Consider the following 16517-nt stretch of genomic DNA (forward strand, 5'->3'; position numbering starts at 1 on the left):
ATGGTGCTGAGGATCAAACCTAGGGCCTCACACATGCTAGGCAAGTGTCTACCACTGAGCTACAACCCTATCCCTTCTTCTTCCTTAAAAAAAAAAACCTACTGGAATCCAACAACCTGTGAATACAGCCCACAGATTCCACCAAATTCTCACTCTTCATTTCTCCATCTTTACAGTCCCATGGTAGGTGTGCTTCACCCTTTGAACAACTACCACTTGTTTGGCAATCTATTTCATCCTTATTTTCCCCAGCTATAACACAGAGATTCCACCTTCATGCAAAGAAGAGTAGCCATTTCTGTGTTCTCTGCTTCTCTCCATTGAAGCACTGACCATGCAGAACTGTGGTTATCTGTGTTACATTTACTTGCCACTCTATCTTTGAATGAGCTTTTTGAGGGCAAGGATTATGACCAGGGTAAAATCCAGAGCCTGGTCCTTGGAGGACAACCAACATTTGTTGAACTAAATAACTTTTACTATTTGTCCCTTGGAGTAATTTGTGTACATAATTCTAATAATTCGGAGATTGTGAACTCCCTGAGGGAAGACACCACGTACAGTAGGACCTTTGTGTCTGCAGGTTCTACATTGTGGATTCAATCAATCATGGACTGAAAGTTCAGGTGTCCCTTGGAATAGGGGAGAATGGGTTCCAGGACCTCCTCAGATTTATGCATGCTCAAGTCCTTCATATAAAATGGCAATATCTGCATGTAATCTTTTGCACATTGTCCTATAAAATTCAAATCTTCTCTATTTATAATACCTAGTAGAATGTTGTTGCTATACTGCATCATTTAGGAAATAATGACAAGAAAAGTGTATACATGTTCAGTACAGAAGCAGTACTTTCCCCCTGAATATTTTCCAACCCCAGGTGTGGACTTGCTTATTGGAAAGGAACTCTGCTTGGGGTCCTGGAATATATTGTGGAGATACTGTGGGATGACTGCACAGTAAATTTGAATTACCCACAGTCCCTAATTCCCAATCTCCATGTTTTTTTTTTCATAGCATTTCCCACTATCTGACATTATCTTCTCATTTATTTGTTTATTGGCAATACACTCCAACTAGATTGTAAGCTTCATGAGAACAAGAATCTTGACATTTTAAATATTTTATACATATATCTAAAGCTGAAAGACAGCACACACACCCCATATGTGGAACGAATGATTCTTAGCTCTGCTGCTTATTGGATATGTGCCTTTGAGCAAATTACTCAAGCAAGTTTGTGAAAAGTGCCTGGCATAAAGTCCCTTGCGGAAGCAAAAAGGCAGACGTCTTATCCCAGTCGCAGATATTCAGACCTAGTTAAGTGAATCAAATGAAGCCCTTACCTCCCATCTACATATTCCCCGATATATTTGCTCCCTGTGTACTCCATGACTCCCGCTTCTAGCCTCCAGCAGCTGGGATCCCAGCCCTAGTGGACAACGCCTCACTATGACAACCAGGAGGGGTGGGCGGAACCAACGCGAAGCCCCGCCCCATGCACGCGCCGGACTTCCTGGCTTTGCGCATGCTCCGTCTCCGGCGCGGAACGGAGCAGTGCGCCTGCGTGCTGTGGGATGCGCATGCGCAGGCTGGGCTACGGCGGTCCTAAGCGGAGTTCAAGGAGACGGGGGCAAAGCCGCTGAGGGCACCTCGGCGGGGTCGCAGCTACAGCCGTCATGCCGGGGATAGTGGAGCTGCCTACTGTGGAAGAGCTGAAAGTGGAGGAGGTGAGGCTCGTCTGGAGGACAGGCAAGAGGGGCACAGGGCTGCAGCTGGCTAGGCCTGGGCCCAGTCTTCGCCTCAGCGGACCCTGGGCCCCGACCCCCAGTTCCCGATCCCAGCACACACACCGGATTCCCAAACGTCCATGCATAGCTCCGAGGATCCTGACCCACCCCACTGCACCCCGCTGTGGCTGTAGAACACCCCCACCCGCCACCACCAGAGACCTGCTCCTCTTTCTGTGAATAATGATGATACTTTTTACCAACCATAAGCCAGGCAGGGCCTCTTTACCTCCTGTCGCTCACACCTCCCTGTGAATGGAGTATACCGTCCCAGGTGCGCACATCCGAGGGCGGACGGTCACATTAAAGTATTTCATCGGTGCAGAACACATTAGAAAGGAGTTAAGGAGCTGTAGGAAAATACGATGATATTGAAGAATATATTTGCTCACAACTATGGCAAGGTGTTTGGTCTGGACATATTTAAAGCATATCTTTTAAATATTACAACGTGCACATACACTGGAAAATACGAGATAAAGTCACTGCTCTCATATAGGTTTTAATCTAAGAGGGAGACACATAAAGAGGTAGTTATACTACAGTGTAGTTAGTGCCATGAGAAGTGAAGACAGTAGATTACTAATTATAGCTCCCATGATCCAGCCATTTCTCAAAGCCAAGCAGGATGCAAATAATTACTTTAGATGCATTAATTTATTGAATCCTCCCAGCAACACTATAAGGTAGGATATAATTGGCCTTCCCCTGTTATAGATCAAATAGACCCTGAGAGTAGGAGTGGTTTGCCCGAGGTCACATAGCTAGTATGTGGTAGAGTTGGGTGGTGAACCCAGGTCTGGTCCTGAAACCCATTTTTAAAATACTTGGTTATGGGCAGATGCTCAACAGATTGGGAAGGTTTAATAGAGTCTTGGTTTGTTGGGGTTCCAGGTGCTGTTTAATGTGATCCTAGTGTTGGTGGGAAGCAGCAGGTCCTGAGCCAGGAGATATACCTATGGCTGAGATAGGACTTGGCCAAGCAGTTTGGACCTTATCCTATAAGTGAGGTGGTGGGAAGAAGTCATACGACTGGATAGTAGAAGGAACAGGCTACATAAAAGGAGGGAAAGGGCATTACTAAAAATTGGTGCCGAGAATTATGAGTCAGGCACTGTGTTTTACCTGCATTACTTCATTTAGTCTTATATGCCTGTGAGGATGACAACTGTTATTTTCCTCAAATGAAGAAATTAGCTGTGTTCAGGAGCTTTATAATAAAGTGACATTTGCTAAGAAGAGGCAGGAAGAATGCTTCTGAGGAACCAGTTTTTTATTTCTTGCCCCATCATGAAACTGGGTTAAACGTGAGTTGCTGTATTTTTCATTGGAATTTTAATTTGGTTCAGCAAGCATTTGAGGTTCTGTTTTATGCAAGAAGTTCTTTATCTGAAATAAATTTGCCTTTAGGGTTTACATCTGAAATGTGAATTGAGAAACAGATAATAAATGACTAAAATATAGGACAAAGTACCATTAAATACTATGAAAGAGGGGCAGGCATGCCTAAGGAAAGGGTTTGATGTTCAATATTGATTCCAGGGCTAACTGTCAGTCACCTTAATTAGTCACTTTCAGCATTTTCAGACAGTTATTTTGTTTGTAAGATGAGTGATTACTATTGTACAGTTCTCTGAGGCTATAAAGGGAAAACAAAAAGTCCTTCTTGGCCATAAGATAGGATATAGCTAAATGGACATTTGAATAATGGCATTTCTGGGCAGAGATGGAGAGAACTCTTAAGTGAAGGTAGGATTTGAGCAAAGGTAAGGAGCTGGGAAAATGTAGGGGGCTAAAAACGGGTTGGGGAACAGTGAGTTCAGTGTTTAGAGAACAGCAAATAATCCCTTTGTGAAACTTGGATGAGAAAGCTAGAAAGATAAGTTTGACAAGATCATTGTACTGTCATGTGTAACTAATTAAAACAAAACAAAACAAAAGATAGTTTGGAACCAGAAGGCTTTGAACAGCCAGTAAGTTTAGGCTTTGTCCTGTTAAGGCTGAACTTTGACAGAACATTCTCCTTCTCCTCTCTCTCTTTAAGGTACTGGGGATTGAACCCATCAGTACTGTACCTCTGAGCTTTATTCTCAGCCCTTTTTTAAAATTTTTGGTTTTGAGACATGGTCTCACCAAATTGCCCATGTTGGCCTTGAACTTGTGATCTTCCTGCCTCAGCCTCCCAAATAGCTGGGATTATAGGTGTGCACTACTGCTCCTAACAATGATTTGTTTTAATAGCAGAGTAGAATAGGAATTATCATTTAGGATAATCACTTCAGCAGCTTGCAGGAAGGAAAGAACAAGTGAATATGTCTGGAATTGATCCTATTTAGCAATGGATTAAGAAGGAAGGCGGGAAAGGTTGAGGAATCAATGTCAGATATGTGTTGACAGTAGAATTGGGGAAGCCAGAAGCAACAGCAAGTTTGGGTAGGAGATTAAAAGCATTTTGGATCTTGTTGACTGGGAGTTATGACACATCCCCATGGAAAACGTAGTTAGAAGCTTTGGGCTAGAAACTTCCTTGAACACATTGATACTTTTGAGTAAAAATGAGAATTATAGCTAATATTGATGATGTACTTTATGTCAGGCAGAGTTCTTAGTATATTTGTATGCATTAACTCATTTGATCCTCATAATGGATCTGTAAGTAGTATCATGCTCCACTTTACATATATTAAAGAAAATAAAAGGCCTGATATAAACCAAGTACCATAAGAAGTTGCAGACGTGGTTTAAGGAAGCAAGAACAAGACTAGAAAATCTCTGCCTCACTTCCCACACCTGCAGACTTTATAATCCTGCTGTGCAGGTTGGCTTGTGAGGTTAGGTGAGGAAAGATGTCGAAATTCTGTCTTCTTGAGACAAAGGGCGTTGAATGAATTTGAAAGGGTATTCATGGTAAGCAGCTGTGAAAGGACAGCCTTGCTATTGGAGTTCATCAGTCAGTCTTAGTGAAGAAGCAGGTGAGGAGATGTGGTTGACACCTCAGGTTCTTTGCTGTATCAGGGATGGTGATGACCTGGGAAGAGGCCTGGTTAGGGGTCATAGGCTTTGGGTTACAGTTCTGGGGTTGCCATTGACTGGCTTGTCATTGAGCATATGTCTCTTGTTCATCAGTTAGGAAATGGATTTAGTGAGTGATTCTCATCTTTTATTTCTTTGTGACATAGGTAGTATTTTATATGCTCAACAACATGGGTGTACCTTTGTTTGGGTAAAACCTCCACATCTGTAGGGAAGTAAAACAAATAATGTTGCAGGCTTTGGGGGGCATGATCACCATGGGCATTTGAGGTATTAAATTAGTCACTTAAGGATATTTTAAGGCATTTGAAAAGGAAGTAAATATAGCCAACATAATTTTTTAAATGTGTTATGCTTTAATTAAACTTTGAGTGATCATTTTTATTCTCCAAACTATTTAGGTAACTTTTATTTTAAAAAAATTTCATGTAAAAGTTTTACAGATTTTTGACAAATTTATTAGAATTGTCATGGCAAATTTCACTTACATTATAACTTTATCTTTGTTTTCACTTACATTATAACTTTATCTTTGTTTTTAATAATTATGAAGTTGTAATATTTGTAGACATAGTCATATCTTTAATTTTCTCTTCCTGTAGTGTGTAAATTACTCTCTTAACTGGGCAAAGTGAATAAAATTATAGACTTTTCTCATAATAAAATACTTAATTTTACAAATCAAATCCAGTATTGTATTAAAGTACATTACTATGATAGACTAGACTAGATTTTATTCTAGAAATAGAAGTTAGTTTTAGATAAATCTGTAAATGCTCTATGTTACACTTATAGGTTAATAAAAAGATGCTTGAAATTTTTTTATTAGTCTTTCTTAGGGAAGACAATAGCAACAGGAAAGCAGATAAATGTTGTATCAAGCTGTTTTAAAGTTTAGGAACAAAAAGTTTCCTACTGTCATTTCAGTTTATCTGAGTTGTGCTGGAGGGTTTGATCAGAGCAATAAAATAGTACAAGAGAATAAGAAGGAAAAAAGATGGGGCTGGGGTTGTGGCTCAGAGGAAGAGTGCTTGCCTGGCACATGAGAGGCAATGGGTTCGATCCTCAGCACCACATAATAAATAAATAAACAAATAAGTAAAATAAAGTCTTTTTTTTAAAAAAAAGAAAAGAAGGAAAAAAGATACAAGCATCAGAAAGAAAGACAAACTGATTTTATGGTTTTAAATGGTAAGTATTTTCTGATAATTCTCATGAGATTTGTATTGAAACTGGTAAGATGACTTCAGTAAGGTGGCTAAGAAATTTATAGTGTATAAGCAAGCAGTAGCCAGTTTGAAAATCCAGTAGAAAAAAGTACTCTACTTAAGATAGTATTAAATGCTAAGCTGGATATGGTGGAGCCAGTGACTTGGGAATATGAGGCAGGAGGATTGCAAGTTCAAGGTCAGCCTCAGCAACTTAGGGAGACCCAGCAACTTAGTGAGGCCTTATCTCAAAATTAAAAAAGGATTGGGATGTCACCCCTGGGTTCACTCTCCAGAACCAAAAACAAACAAAAAACTTGTGGAATAAGCAAGAAATGTGCAACGTCCCTTTATGAAGGGAACTTCATTTTAACCAAGGAAAAGAATGACCTGAATCTGGCTTAAATGGAGAGAAATACTATGTCTTCTACAGGCCATAATTCATATATTTTTATGCCTTTTGTAATTCTTGGGTCTCCATTGTCTGAAAAGATTGGGTGCTCAACAGCCAGTCTTGAGCTATTTTGGGTGCTTGATGTATCATGGTAAATATTACATTTAATTATATCCTTTATTTAGGGAGAATACCTTTTTACAGTATTGGATCTCTGTTGAAACAGAGTCCCTACCCTGTTGGAGCTTACGTCCTAGTAGTTACATGTACACCACATGAGGGACCACCAGCTTATATTAGATGGTCAAGTGCTAGCTTATGTCAGATGATTAAGGAAAGGTTCTCTGAGGATATAAAATTTGAGCAGAGACCCAACACAAGCTGAATATCCCTAGTTCAAAAATCCAAAATCTGAAATACACCAAAATCTAAAACATTTTGAGTATCAACATGATGCCACAAATGAAAAATTATACACCTGAGCTCACGTGACAGGTTGCAGTCAAAACACAGGTGCACTAAAAATATTTGATAAAATTACCTTCAGCGTATATGTATAAGGTGAGGTTCATATTTAGACTTGGGTCCCATCCCCAGGATAGTTCTTATGTATAACCAGATCCTCCAAAAATCCATAGCACCTCTGGTCCCAAGTATTTCAGAAAAGATACATGCTCAATCTGTGTTACAAAGTGCTCATCCTCCCAATTCAGAATGTTAACTAAATTTAATGCAATTCAAATGCAAATTATTAGAGCAATGTTCATCTGAGAGAGTAACAGACAAGTTTAAAAAGGAAGAATGAGGGAGAATTCTCTCAAATAACAACATGTTCTGTTAAGAGATAGAAATTAAAACATTGTGGTTTGGGGCCGGGGTCATAGTTCAGTGGTAGAACACTTGCCTAGAATGCATGAGGCACTGGGTTCTATCCCTGGCACCACATAAAATAAACAAATAAAATAAAGATCCTGTATCCATCTCTACTAAAACACACATACACACACACACACACACACACACACACACTCACACACACTGTATTATTACTGTGGAAAAAGCAAGAACAGAAAAAAGCCCAGCAGGACCTTTGCTGCTGCAGCTGTTAAATAGACCCTGGACTGTTGCAGTTCCCTGTGAGTTAACTTAACCACACTTTTTTCCTCAAGAAAATGTTGATTTTATTATTTTTAAAAATTCACAGCTTCTAGTACTTTGTTAGTTTGCTGGACTAGGTGCTCTTTCTGATTCTTTCCAGTCTCTCATCTTCTGTGATTTCCTGGTCCTCTGGGAGTCCCATATATTCTTACTCTATTAATTTATTCTGGGAGTGGAAACTCAGGGAAGCTCCCTGAGATGGTTCCTCTCCTGGCATTGCAGGAGCCCCCATTTGCCTTTTAAGCAGCTTGGTTAGGACTGCTGGGTCTTTATCCCTAAAAATGCTACAGTTACATCAACTTTGTGAGATTGTTGTAAAGGTGAAGAAAATAATATATGAGAATGAGCTTTGTGATTTCTAGAGCAAGAAAATTAAACATGAGGCTATCATAAAAGTTGATGTAACTGTAGCATTTTTAGGGATAAAGACCCAGCAGTCCTAACCAAGCTGCTTTTCTTGACCAGCATGAAGTAACATGGAGAAAGTGACACTGATTCAGTCTTTGGTCTTGGTCCCATGTTCCTTTTCTAGGTGAAAGTCAGCTCTGCTGTGCTGAAAGCTGCGGCCCATCACTATGGGGCTCAGTGTGATAAGCCCAACAAGGAGTTCATGCTGTGCCGCTGGGAGGAGAAAGACCCGAGGCGATGTTTAGAGGAAGGCAAGTTGGTCAACAAGTGTGCTCTGGAATTCTTCAGGTAAGAAGTCTTTTGGTCTCAGTGCCTGTGTGGTTGAAAAATCAGGGTCTTAAAAACATCCAGCTAGTTAAACCAAAGGATAATTTTAGTAGGAAATGGGTAGGTTTTAAAACAGACCAAGGTAAACAGTCAGTGATATTTTTGTTTTCATTTTTACTATATGGCAAGTTCTTTAATCTCTATGTGTATCAGTTTCCAAAGTGTAAGATAATACCTGTTTTACACAGTATGTCTATGAAAAATTTGAAAATACATAAAGACACCTCAGGGCTAGAGATGTGGCTCAGTGGTAGAGCACTTGGCCTAGTATGTGGGAGGCCCTGTGCTTGATCCCCAGCACCCTAAAAAATGAGGGACAGTGCTGATGAGCAGACATTCACTAGGTTATTATTGTTACTACAGAACACACAGTTGTGAGTCAGATTTTTAGGTAGTCAACTGTCTTTGATATTTGAGTAGAAAAATCTATGGTGTATAATTATAGAAAAATGTTTTAGCAAGATACTAGGCGGGACTCTGTTGAAAGGGGCAGGGACTCAGGGATTTGGCTCTTTAACTGTAGAGTCCAGAAATAGACCTGGCATGAAGCAGGCTAGATTCAAGGGCTTCAGTGATCTCAACGCTGTTGGTGTCTTTTGCTTTTCCTTTTCTCTCCATATTCTCTTAGTTCTGCTTTTCTCTCTCGACTTTATTTTCAGAGACTCTCTCTTTGGTGTGGTAGAAGTGTCCAACAGCTGCTTCAAAGTGCTCTTCTCCTTGCTTAGCAAGCCTAGACAAAGTGCCATCTCTCCAGTAGTGTGAGACCAGGGTCCCTGCATGGATAGCAGTTGTCCTAGCTGACTGAATGCATATTGTTGAGCCAGTTCTGCCTTGAGAGAGAAAATGCTCTGATTGGTCAGGCTTCGAGTGGATGGAGTCTTAACTTCATTCAAACCACATTGCTGAGAGACAGGGAGGGGTTGTTCCCAAAAGGAAAATGTCAGGGGTGTTTATAGAAGAATGGGGAATGACTGTCGGCTAGGCAGAAGCTGCAGATGCCCACTGTATGACATTAGAGGGAAAAATCAAATGCCTTAGCACAGTAGCTGCTTTCCTTTTTCCTTATACTATCTTTGTTTGCATACAAGAGTATTTTTGTGGTCACAGTCAAAGCTTGTGTATTTTAAAAATTGATTTTTCATTGAAACTATTGGAAAATTCTGTCAGGCTGTTGTATAGTCTTCACTATTTTTAATGACTGTGTACTATTCCATTAGTAGATGAACTAACCAAAATATACTTGACCAGTTTCTGCTAGTGAACATAATTGATGATTTCAATTTTTGATCATTTTAGATAAATCTGAGTGACTACTTTTGTATGTGGCCCTTTTTCATCTTTTTTTAATATTTATTTTTTTAGTTGTAGTCGGACACAGTACCTTTATTTATTTATTTATTTATTTATTTTTATGTGGTGCTGAGGATCGAACCCAGGGCCCCACACATGCTAGGCAAGCACTCTACTGCTGAGTCACAGCCCCAGCCCCTCTTTTTCATCTTTTAATTATTGCCAATTGTAAGATTATTTTGAAAAGCCTTTTTTTTTTTTTTGTGGTACCAGGGATTGAACCTAGAGGTGCTTAACATTTTTAGTCACATTTTTTTTTGTATGTTTTTAAGGTAATGGGATATATATACACACACACAATGTATTTTTTAGTTGTTGATGGACCTTTTTTTATTTATTTGTATGTGATACTGAGAATCGAACCCAGTGCCTTACACATGCTGGGCAAGTGCTCTATCACTGAGCTACAACCCCAGCCCCTTTAGCCACATTTTTGTATTTTATGTGGAGAGAGGTTCTCACTGAGTTGCTTAGGGCCTCTTTAAGTTGCTGAGGCAGCTTTGAACTCATGATCCTCCTGCCTCAGCCTCCCAAGCCACTGGGATTACAGGTGTGTGCCACCGTGCCCAGCTGTAGAAGGCTTTGAACATATTTATGGCTCTTGAACTTTAGTGCCTTTTCTTTTTTTTTTTTTTTTTAGAGTTGGGTCAACTTAATGCTGTCAGCACTGCATCCTGGTATGCATGTTATTTAAATATTTGACAGGTACCAAATGATATTTTATTGTGCTTGAATTTTCTTTGATTTATCTGCTAGCAAGATTAAATATGTGTTCATTTTTTAAAAAAATATTATTTTCTAAGAATTTTGGCAAAACATTTTTCCCAAGATCCAGAGTTAGTATGTTTTAATTGGCAAATGTTTGGATTTCACAGGTTCCCAAGGTGCCTAACTGCCTCCCTGAAAGGAATTTCTCGCTGCTGAAGTATTGATTGGAGCCTTAGTAGATGATCATCTGTGGGCTGAGAGTAGCTGGGTCCAGAACAGGGACCTCGACTACTAGAGCACTATTTGCAGCTCCTCTTCTGCCCCAGCATCTTGGAGGATTCAGAACTCCCCTTGAAAATGGTAGTTTTCTACTGGAGTGACTCTCAAGTCCAGGATGAGTGAGTGCAGGTTATGCCTACAATACCTGCAAGGTTACCTAGGAAACTGGTCACTTTTGTCTCCCATAAGGGGAACGCAGAAGTTTTACTATGAACTTCCTTAGACCATCTCTGAGAGTCTACCTTTTTGAAACATCTTAAACAGGATCCATTTGCTAGTTAGATTGCTGGAGTAGGGTAAGGAAGCATTTCATAATTATTACTTTTTTATTTTTAAAATTTTATTGTAATTTGTTATACATGACAGAATTCATTTCAGTTCATAGTACACATATGGAGTACAATTTTTCATTTATCTTGTACACAAAGTAGAGTCACACCATTCATGTCTTCACACATATACCCAGGGTATATGATGTACATCTCATTCCACCATCTTTCCTACCCTCACACCTCCTTTCCTCCCTCCCCTTTGCCCAAACCAAAGTTCCTTCATTCTGCTTATGCTCCCCACTCCATTATTATTATTATTATTTTTAAATATTATTTTTAGTTGTAGATGGACAAAATACCTTTACTTTATTTATTTTTATGTGGTGCTGAGGATCGAACCCAGTGCCCCACATGTGCTAGGCAAGTGCTCCACTATTCAGCTAAGGCCCCAGCCCTCATAATTATTCCATTGGGGGAAGGAGTCCTCTCAATATCTTCCACTACCTCAAATACAATTGCATAAAATAATGGTATTTTATTCTTTCTTGTTTTGCTTTATTTGATTACCAGCACATTTGAATGATAAGGGGAATTTTTCAGAACTGAAGCTTACTTTTCCCTTTTATCCACAAAAGTTACGTTTTTTTCCCCTAGCCAATTTTGAGGCCACAAAATTTGCTTCCCTTCTTCTTAACAGAGAACGCTAAATATAATTTAACTTTTTTTGTTGGTGACAAGGGTTGTCTCTATTTTGGTTCAAAGCATTTAGTAGAACTTGAACCTTGAGCTATCAAGGAGTGGAGGGCAGTTTGCCTCTATAATGAGTGACCCCAGGCTCTTCTGCTTGTTAGTTTGTATATTTGCTTTTTGAAATTCTGTCTCCTCTTTTGCCATTGTCTGTCACCTCTGACTCTTGTCAGTGTGCCCATCTCTGACTATGCTTCTTTCTAAGTTTGCTAAGCAGATATTCTTTAGAATTGGATTTAATGAAAAGAATAAATAGTCCCAAGTGAGGAGTTCTCCTCTTGAGTAAGATACCTGTGCCTTAGGCCACAACCTTTTCTTTAAGCTACATAAAGTAAGTGGGTTTTGTTCTTCAGAAATCTTTTTTTTTTATGTCATTTGAAGGTCTTGCAGTTGTTCTGTAAGTAAGGTGATAGTATTTACTCCCATGCTCTTCAGAAATTAAGGTTATGTATTTGAGATCTGTGCCTATATTTTGCCCAACTTTTCTGATTTTTATTGTTTTGCATAAGTGCTGCCTCTAACCTATCCCTCCTTTCCAGGCAGATAAAGCGTCACTGTGCGGAGCCTTTTACAGAATATTGGACCTGCATCGATTATTCCGGCCTGCAGTTATTTCGTCACTGTCGCAAACAGCAGGCAAAGTTTGATGATTGTGTGCTGGACAAATTGGGCTGGGTGCGGCCTGACCTGGGAGAACTATCAAAGGTAAAAGGGCTCCTGTTGGGTCCCATTCCCACCTGAGTTTAGAGAAAGGCAGGAGGTGCTCAGAGAGTGGTCTCTGTGGGTATAGATATGATGCAAGAAGTTTAAATTTACTTCAGGTTTATTAGGGAGTGATTGTACACTATACAAAAGGGTTTGTTTTTAGTAGAAATATTCCAGCATATGCCCCTTTTAAAAAATTGTTATTAATGAGCTGATTGAAGAACAGAAGGGAGTAGGAGGAGGATAAACAAAATGTTAGTGAAACACTGTCAGCTGAAAACATCTTTGAGGTTATTGTAGAATTCACTGCAAAATAGGATCAGGCTTGTGCCAGATTTTTCAGAAACATACCTAAGATTTAAGAAATAGATGCTTCTAGTTAAAAAGTGTGTTTTCTTCTCCTTTCTTCTATATTACCTATCTTAGTTGTGATGTCACCGTCTGTGGAAATGTCAGAACTTGAAGCCTGCTGCTTTCAGTCTTCAATCCCTCCTCCTGTGTAGTCCATACAGTCATTGGAGTAATATTTCCTGGAATAGTTTTTTTAGTCTTCTCACTGGCTGGGCTGCTGTTATCTTCTCGGAGAGGTGTTCTTAACCTGAACTCTGTGCATTTCAGGGAGGGGAAGGTGGATCTGTTTGGTTGGGTCTTAAAAGGTCATTCATCCTCTGAAATTGAAGAATTTAGGGATAAAACTACATCTTCACTGAAAGAATGATCTGTGTGGAAAATAAAAAATCATGGGGATCACTTTTTAAAAAATTTCAGGGGCTTCCCTTTGCTTGTAAGATAAGGTGTCCCATCTGTATTGTGACATGCAGGCCCCTAAATGAGCTGATCTGTTCCTGCTGCTTGGCTTTAGCACCCTCCATTCCTTCTGGGCTGCGCAGCTGGCAGGCATGGAGGCAAATAGATTGGTTCCACTACTTACTTGCTGCAGGATCTTGAACGAATTGCATAATGTTTTTTGTCCTACCATATCTACAAAGTGGGGCCAGGGATCCCTGTTTTTCTGTGAGAATTACGCCAGAGAGCTTATGTGAATCCCTTGCATATTATCTGGGCACATAGGTCCACAATTAATCTTTGTTCTTTTCCTTTGTGTATAGCATCTGTGAATAATTGGGTGAAAAGATTGTTGTCATAAGTAGTGCAATGACCTAGCCCTTTTTTTTTTTTTTTTTGGTATCTACCATAATTATCTTCACATATCTTTTTTTGCTACACTCAACAAATTACTTTAAATAGGTGATAATTCTAAGTTGGAAAGTGGTGGAACTTACACATTTAACAAAACTATCTTTTATCATTTCTGACTCCTGACAGGAGAATTAATAAGTCATGCTAACAAGTCATGGTAATAAGAAAATATATTTATTTTTGAATCTTTATATTAACGTTAAAAAACCCCTAAAAAATAAAGTTAGTGTTGTCTTAACTTTTAAAAGTGTTCTCTTTATGTGGATTATCACCTTCACTTTTACTTCAATTCAGTATTCAGTCTCTTTCTAGAAGGGTATAATCACCTGAGTAAAGTTTAAGTTTTAGCTTAATTCACATTTGTGTTCTGTTCCCACACAGTTGCCTTTCCCTTCTACTTTCCCCTTTGAATTCCTACTTACTTGTAAGGTCTCAGTTTGAATGTCAGTGTCCTTCCCTGCACTTTCTTACCCATAATCCTGATAATATTAAAAATAACTTATGAAGCCATACGTGGTGGTACAAGCCTGTAATCTTAGTGACTCAGGAGGCTGAGGCCGGAGGATCTCAAGTTTGAGGTTAGCCTCAGCAACTTTGCAATGCCCTAAGCAACTTAGTGAGACTCTGTCCCAAAATAAAAAATAAAAAGTTCTGGGTATGGGCCCCTGGGTTCAATATTCAGTACCAAAAAAAATCCAAAACAGCAATACCTTACGGAGTACCTACTGTACATCAGACACTTTACATGTACTGTTTTACTTCATCTGCTGACCTGTGAGCTACTCATAAACCTGTTTTACAGGTGGAAAACTAAGTCTTAGGTAGGCTACCCAAAGTCATTTACTTAGTAGTTGGTTTGACCACATGCCTCTGCTCCTTTTCTTTTGGGGAGTGCTATGGAAGAAGGGGTTACTTTGTTCTTTCCTCGTTTTTTTCTTTCAAGGGGTCCTTGATTACTTTAAATTTGAGAAACATTTTCCTAGATTTACTTCATGAAAATCTTGAATTCTTAAAAGCTTCTAATACCAGCTGAGGGCATTTGGATTTACTCAAGCAGGAAGAAACCCTTAGTGATCTCTAATTATAGCAGAGAAATGGGCATACTGTTTCAAAGCAGACAAATAAGGAACCACTCTGCGTTTGAAAATTCGGGTTCCAGCTCCATCTCTGATGTTACCCCATCTTAAGCAGGTCTCCCTGGTTCTCACCTGGGAGCTAGAGTTAATAAATGCTATAGAGGGTGGTCACTGGTTGTATACCTGAAAACTCTGTTTACAGAAAATGATTTCTGAAATTATACACCTAGGCAAGTCAATCTGGTTCTATCATTGGGGTAGCTTAGAGTTCATACCATTAATGTAGCAATTGGAAGTTTGTTAATAACCATGGCCTACGTATCCGGGCCTATGTCCTTATCTTTAAAATGAATAATTTCTGCTGTCTTCCCAGTTAAGATTTTGGTGACCATTAGGGGTTACCATGGATGTCAGTATCTTCATCTCCCTGTTGCTGTTTATCCTTTACTGTGTTAGTTGACGTGTTGGCTCAGCTCTCTAATTCTGACTTTGCTTCTTTCCAGTCTAGCTTCCATACTTTCTAGCCTACGGGTGTGAGTGGTTACATCCCTGTCTCAGTGGCACCTGTTACCAACAGGTTAAAATCCGTAGTTTGCAGATCATTCATACCCTTTGTCATTCAGTTGTCTCCCAGTGCTGCATGATTTTGAAAGGGCAGGCTTTTAGAGTAGGCTGGCTGATCAGTGTTCTGAAAGTTCTTTTGTAGTATTGTAGGTGGTCTCAGTGAACCTCTGCAAAATGATTTCATAGGGATGTGAGAATGAAATGGGATGTCATGTGCTCAACATCGAGAGCTTGTTTAGGTGCTTCATCTCCCCCCACTCTTCTTGCCTTGCTTTGGCTGTTCTAAAGATCGACCTCTCTGTCCTGCCTTCCTCCCCAGTCTGCCTGGCTAACTCCTGCTTATCCTTCAAGATTAAGCTAAATGCTCCCTCCTCAGAAATGTACATGCCCCTAGCCTCCAGTGAGGTGAGATGTGCAGAGTCCTTGGTGCTGTCCCACATAGTTCCTGTCTCCACTGTGAGAAGTAAGTCTTGGTTGATACTTTGCCTGTCTCCCTCAGAAGACAGCAAGTCCTTTGAGGACAGTATATATCTTGTTTCTTTCCATATCCCCAGCTTCCACCCTGTGGAATGACATCAAGTAAACTTTCCTAAGTGTTTATTTGAGGATTAAACATGGTTTGCTAGGGCTTAAAGTCGGAGGGTAGTTGGAGCAACAGGAGCAGAGAGGAGACACCAGGGAGCTCATCTGTAGTCACAGCTTTCTCCAACCTTACTTTCAACTTTGCCTCTTCCCTCTTCGCCCTTCCCAGGTCACCAAAGTGAAAACAGATCGACCTCTACCGGAGAATCCCTATCACTCAAGAGCAAGACCAGAGCCCAACCCTGAGATAGAAGGAGATCTGAAGCCTGCCAAACATGGCAGCCGCCTTTTTTTCTGGACCATGTAAAGATGGGTCAGTGGCCCATGCTCAGTCACGCGCCCAGACAACTGGTGAAAACGCCCATGTGGTTTGCATCGCCGATAGTGTGTTCTTTCCTGGTTCACAAACATTAACAAAAAAACTAATTTATGTGACTTGGCAGTTATTCTATACCATTTCCTGTCCATTAAAAATTTTAAAGGAAACAGTTGTATTTTATTATGTTTTATGTAACCTTTTGGCCTTTAAAGATGACTTCCCCTGGCTTTTTCTTCTTGTGGTCCTGCCTGTTCCTCTGGCTTTGCTGTAAGTGGCCACTCATAGTATGGCAGGGGAGCCATGCTGGGCAAAGAACTGAGTGTAAAGGAAAGGCTTTGTCACCTGAGACGATGCCTCCTGCTCACATATTTTGAAGTCTCACCTCTTTGCAACCATT

The 16517-nt window shown here is 40.0% G+C and overlaps 1 protein-coding gene across 1 annotated transcript; it reads left to right on the plus strand.

The window, feature by feature from the left end:
- The first annotated feature begins 1573 nt into the window (after nt 1-1573).
- On the plus strand, nt 1574-16287 carry NDUFA8 (NADH:ubiquinone oxidoreductase subunit A8). The gene is made up of 4 exons (XM_081277947.1): nt 1574-1730; nt 8116-8279; nt 12214-12379; nt 15971-16287. The coding sequence occupies exons 1-4, from the start codon at nt 1680-1682 to the stop codon at nt 16106-16108; spliced, it is 519 nt and encodes a 172-aa protein (XP_081134073.1). The 5' UTR covers nt 1574-1679; the 3' UTR covers nt 16109-16287.
- Nucleotides 16288-16517: the final 230 nt, after the last annotated feature.

Source organism: Spermophilus citellus (assembly GCF_964194105.1).
Source record: "Spermophilus citellus genome assembly, chromosome: 2".
Taxonomy (NCBI): domain Eukaryota; kingdom Metazoa; phylum Chordata; class Mammalia; order Rodentia; family Sciuridae; genus Spermophilus; species Spermophilus citellus.

Coding starts and splice junctions, on each gene's coding strand:
- NDUFA8 (XM_081277947.1), top strand. CDS start 1,680: ATGCCGGGGATAGTGGAGCTGCCTACTGTGGAAGAGCTGAAAGTGGAG. Junction 1,731..8,115: donor AAGAGCTGAAAGTGGAGGAG/GTGAGGCTCGTC, acceptor TTCCTTTTCTAG/GTGAAAGTCAGCTCTGCTGT. Junction 8,280..12,213: donor TGTGCTCTGGAATTCTTCAG/GTAAGAAGTCTT, acceptor CCTCCTTTCCAG/GCAGATAAAGCGTCACTGTG.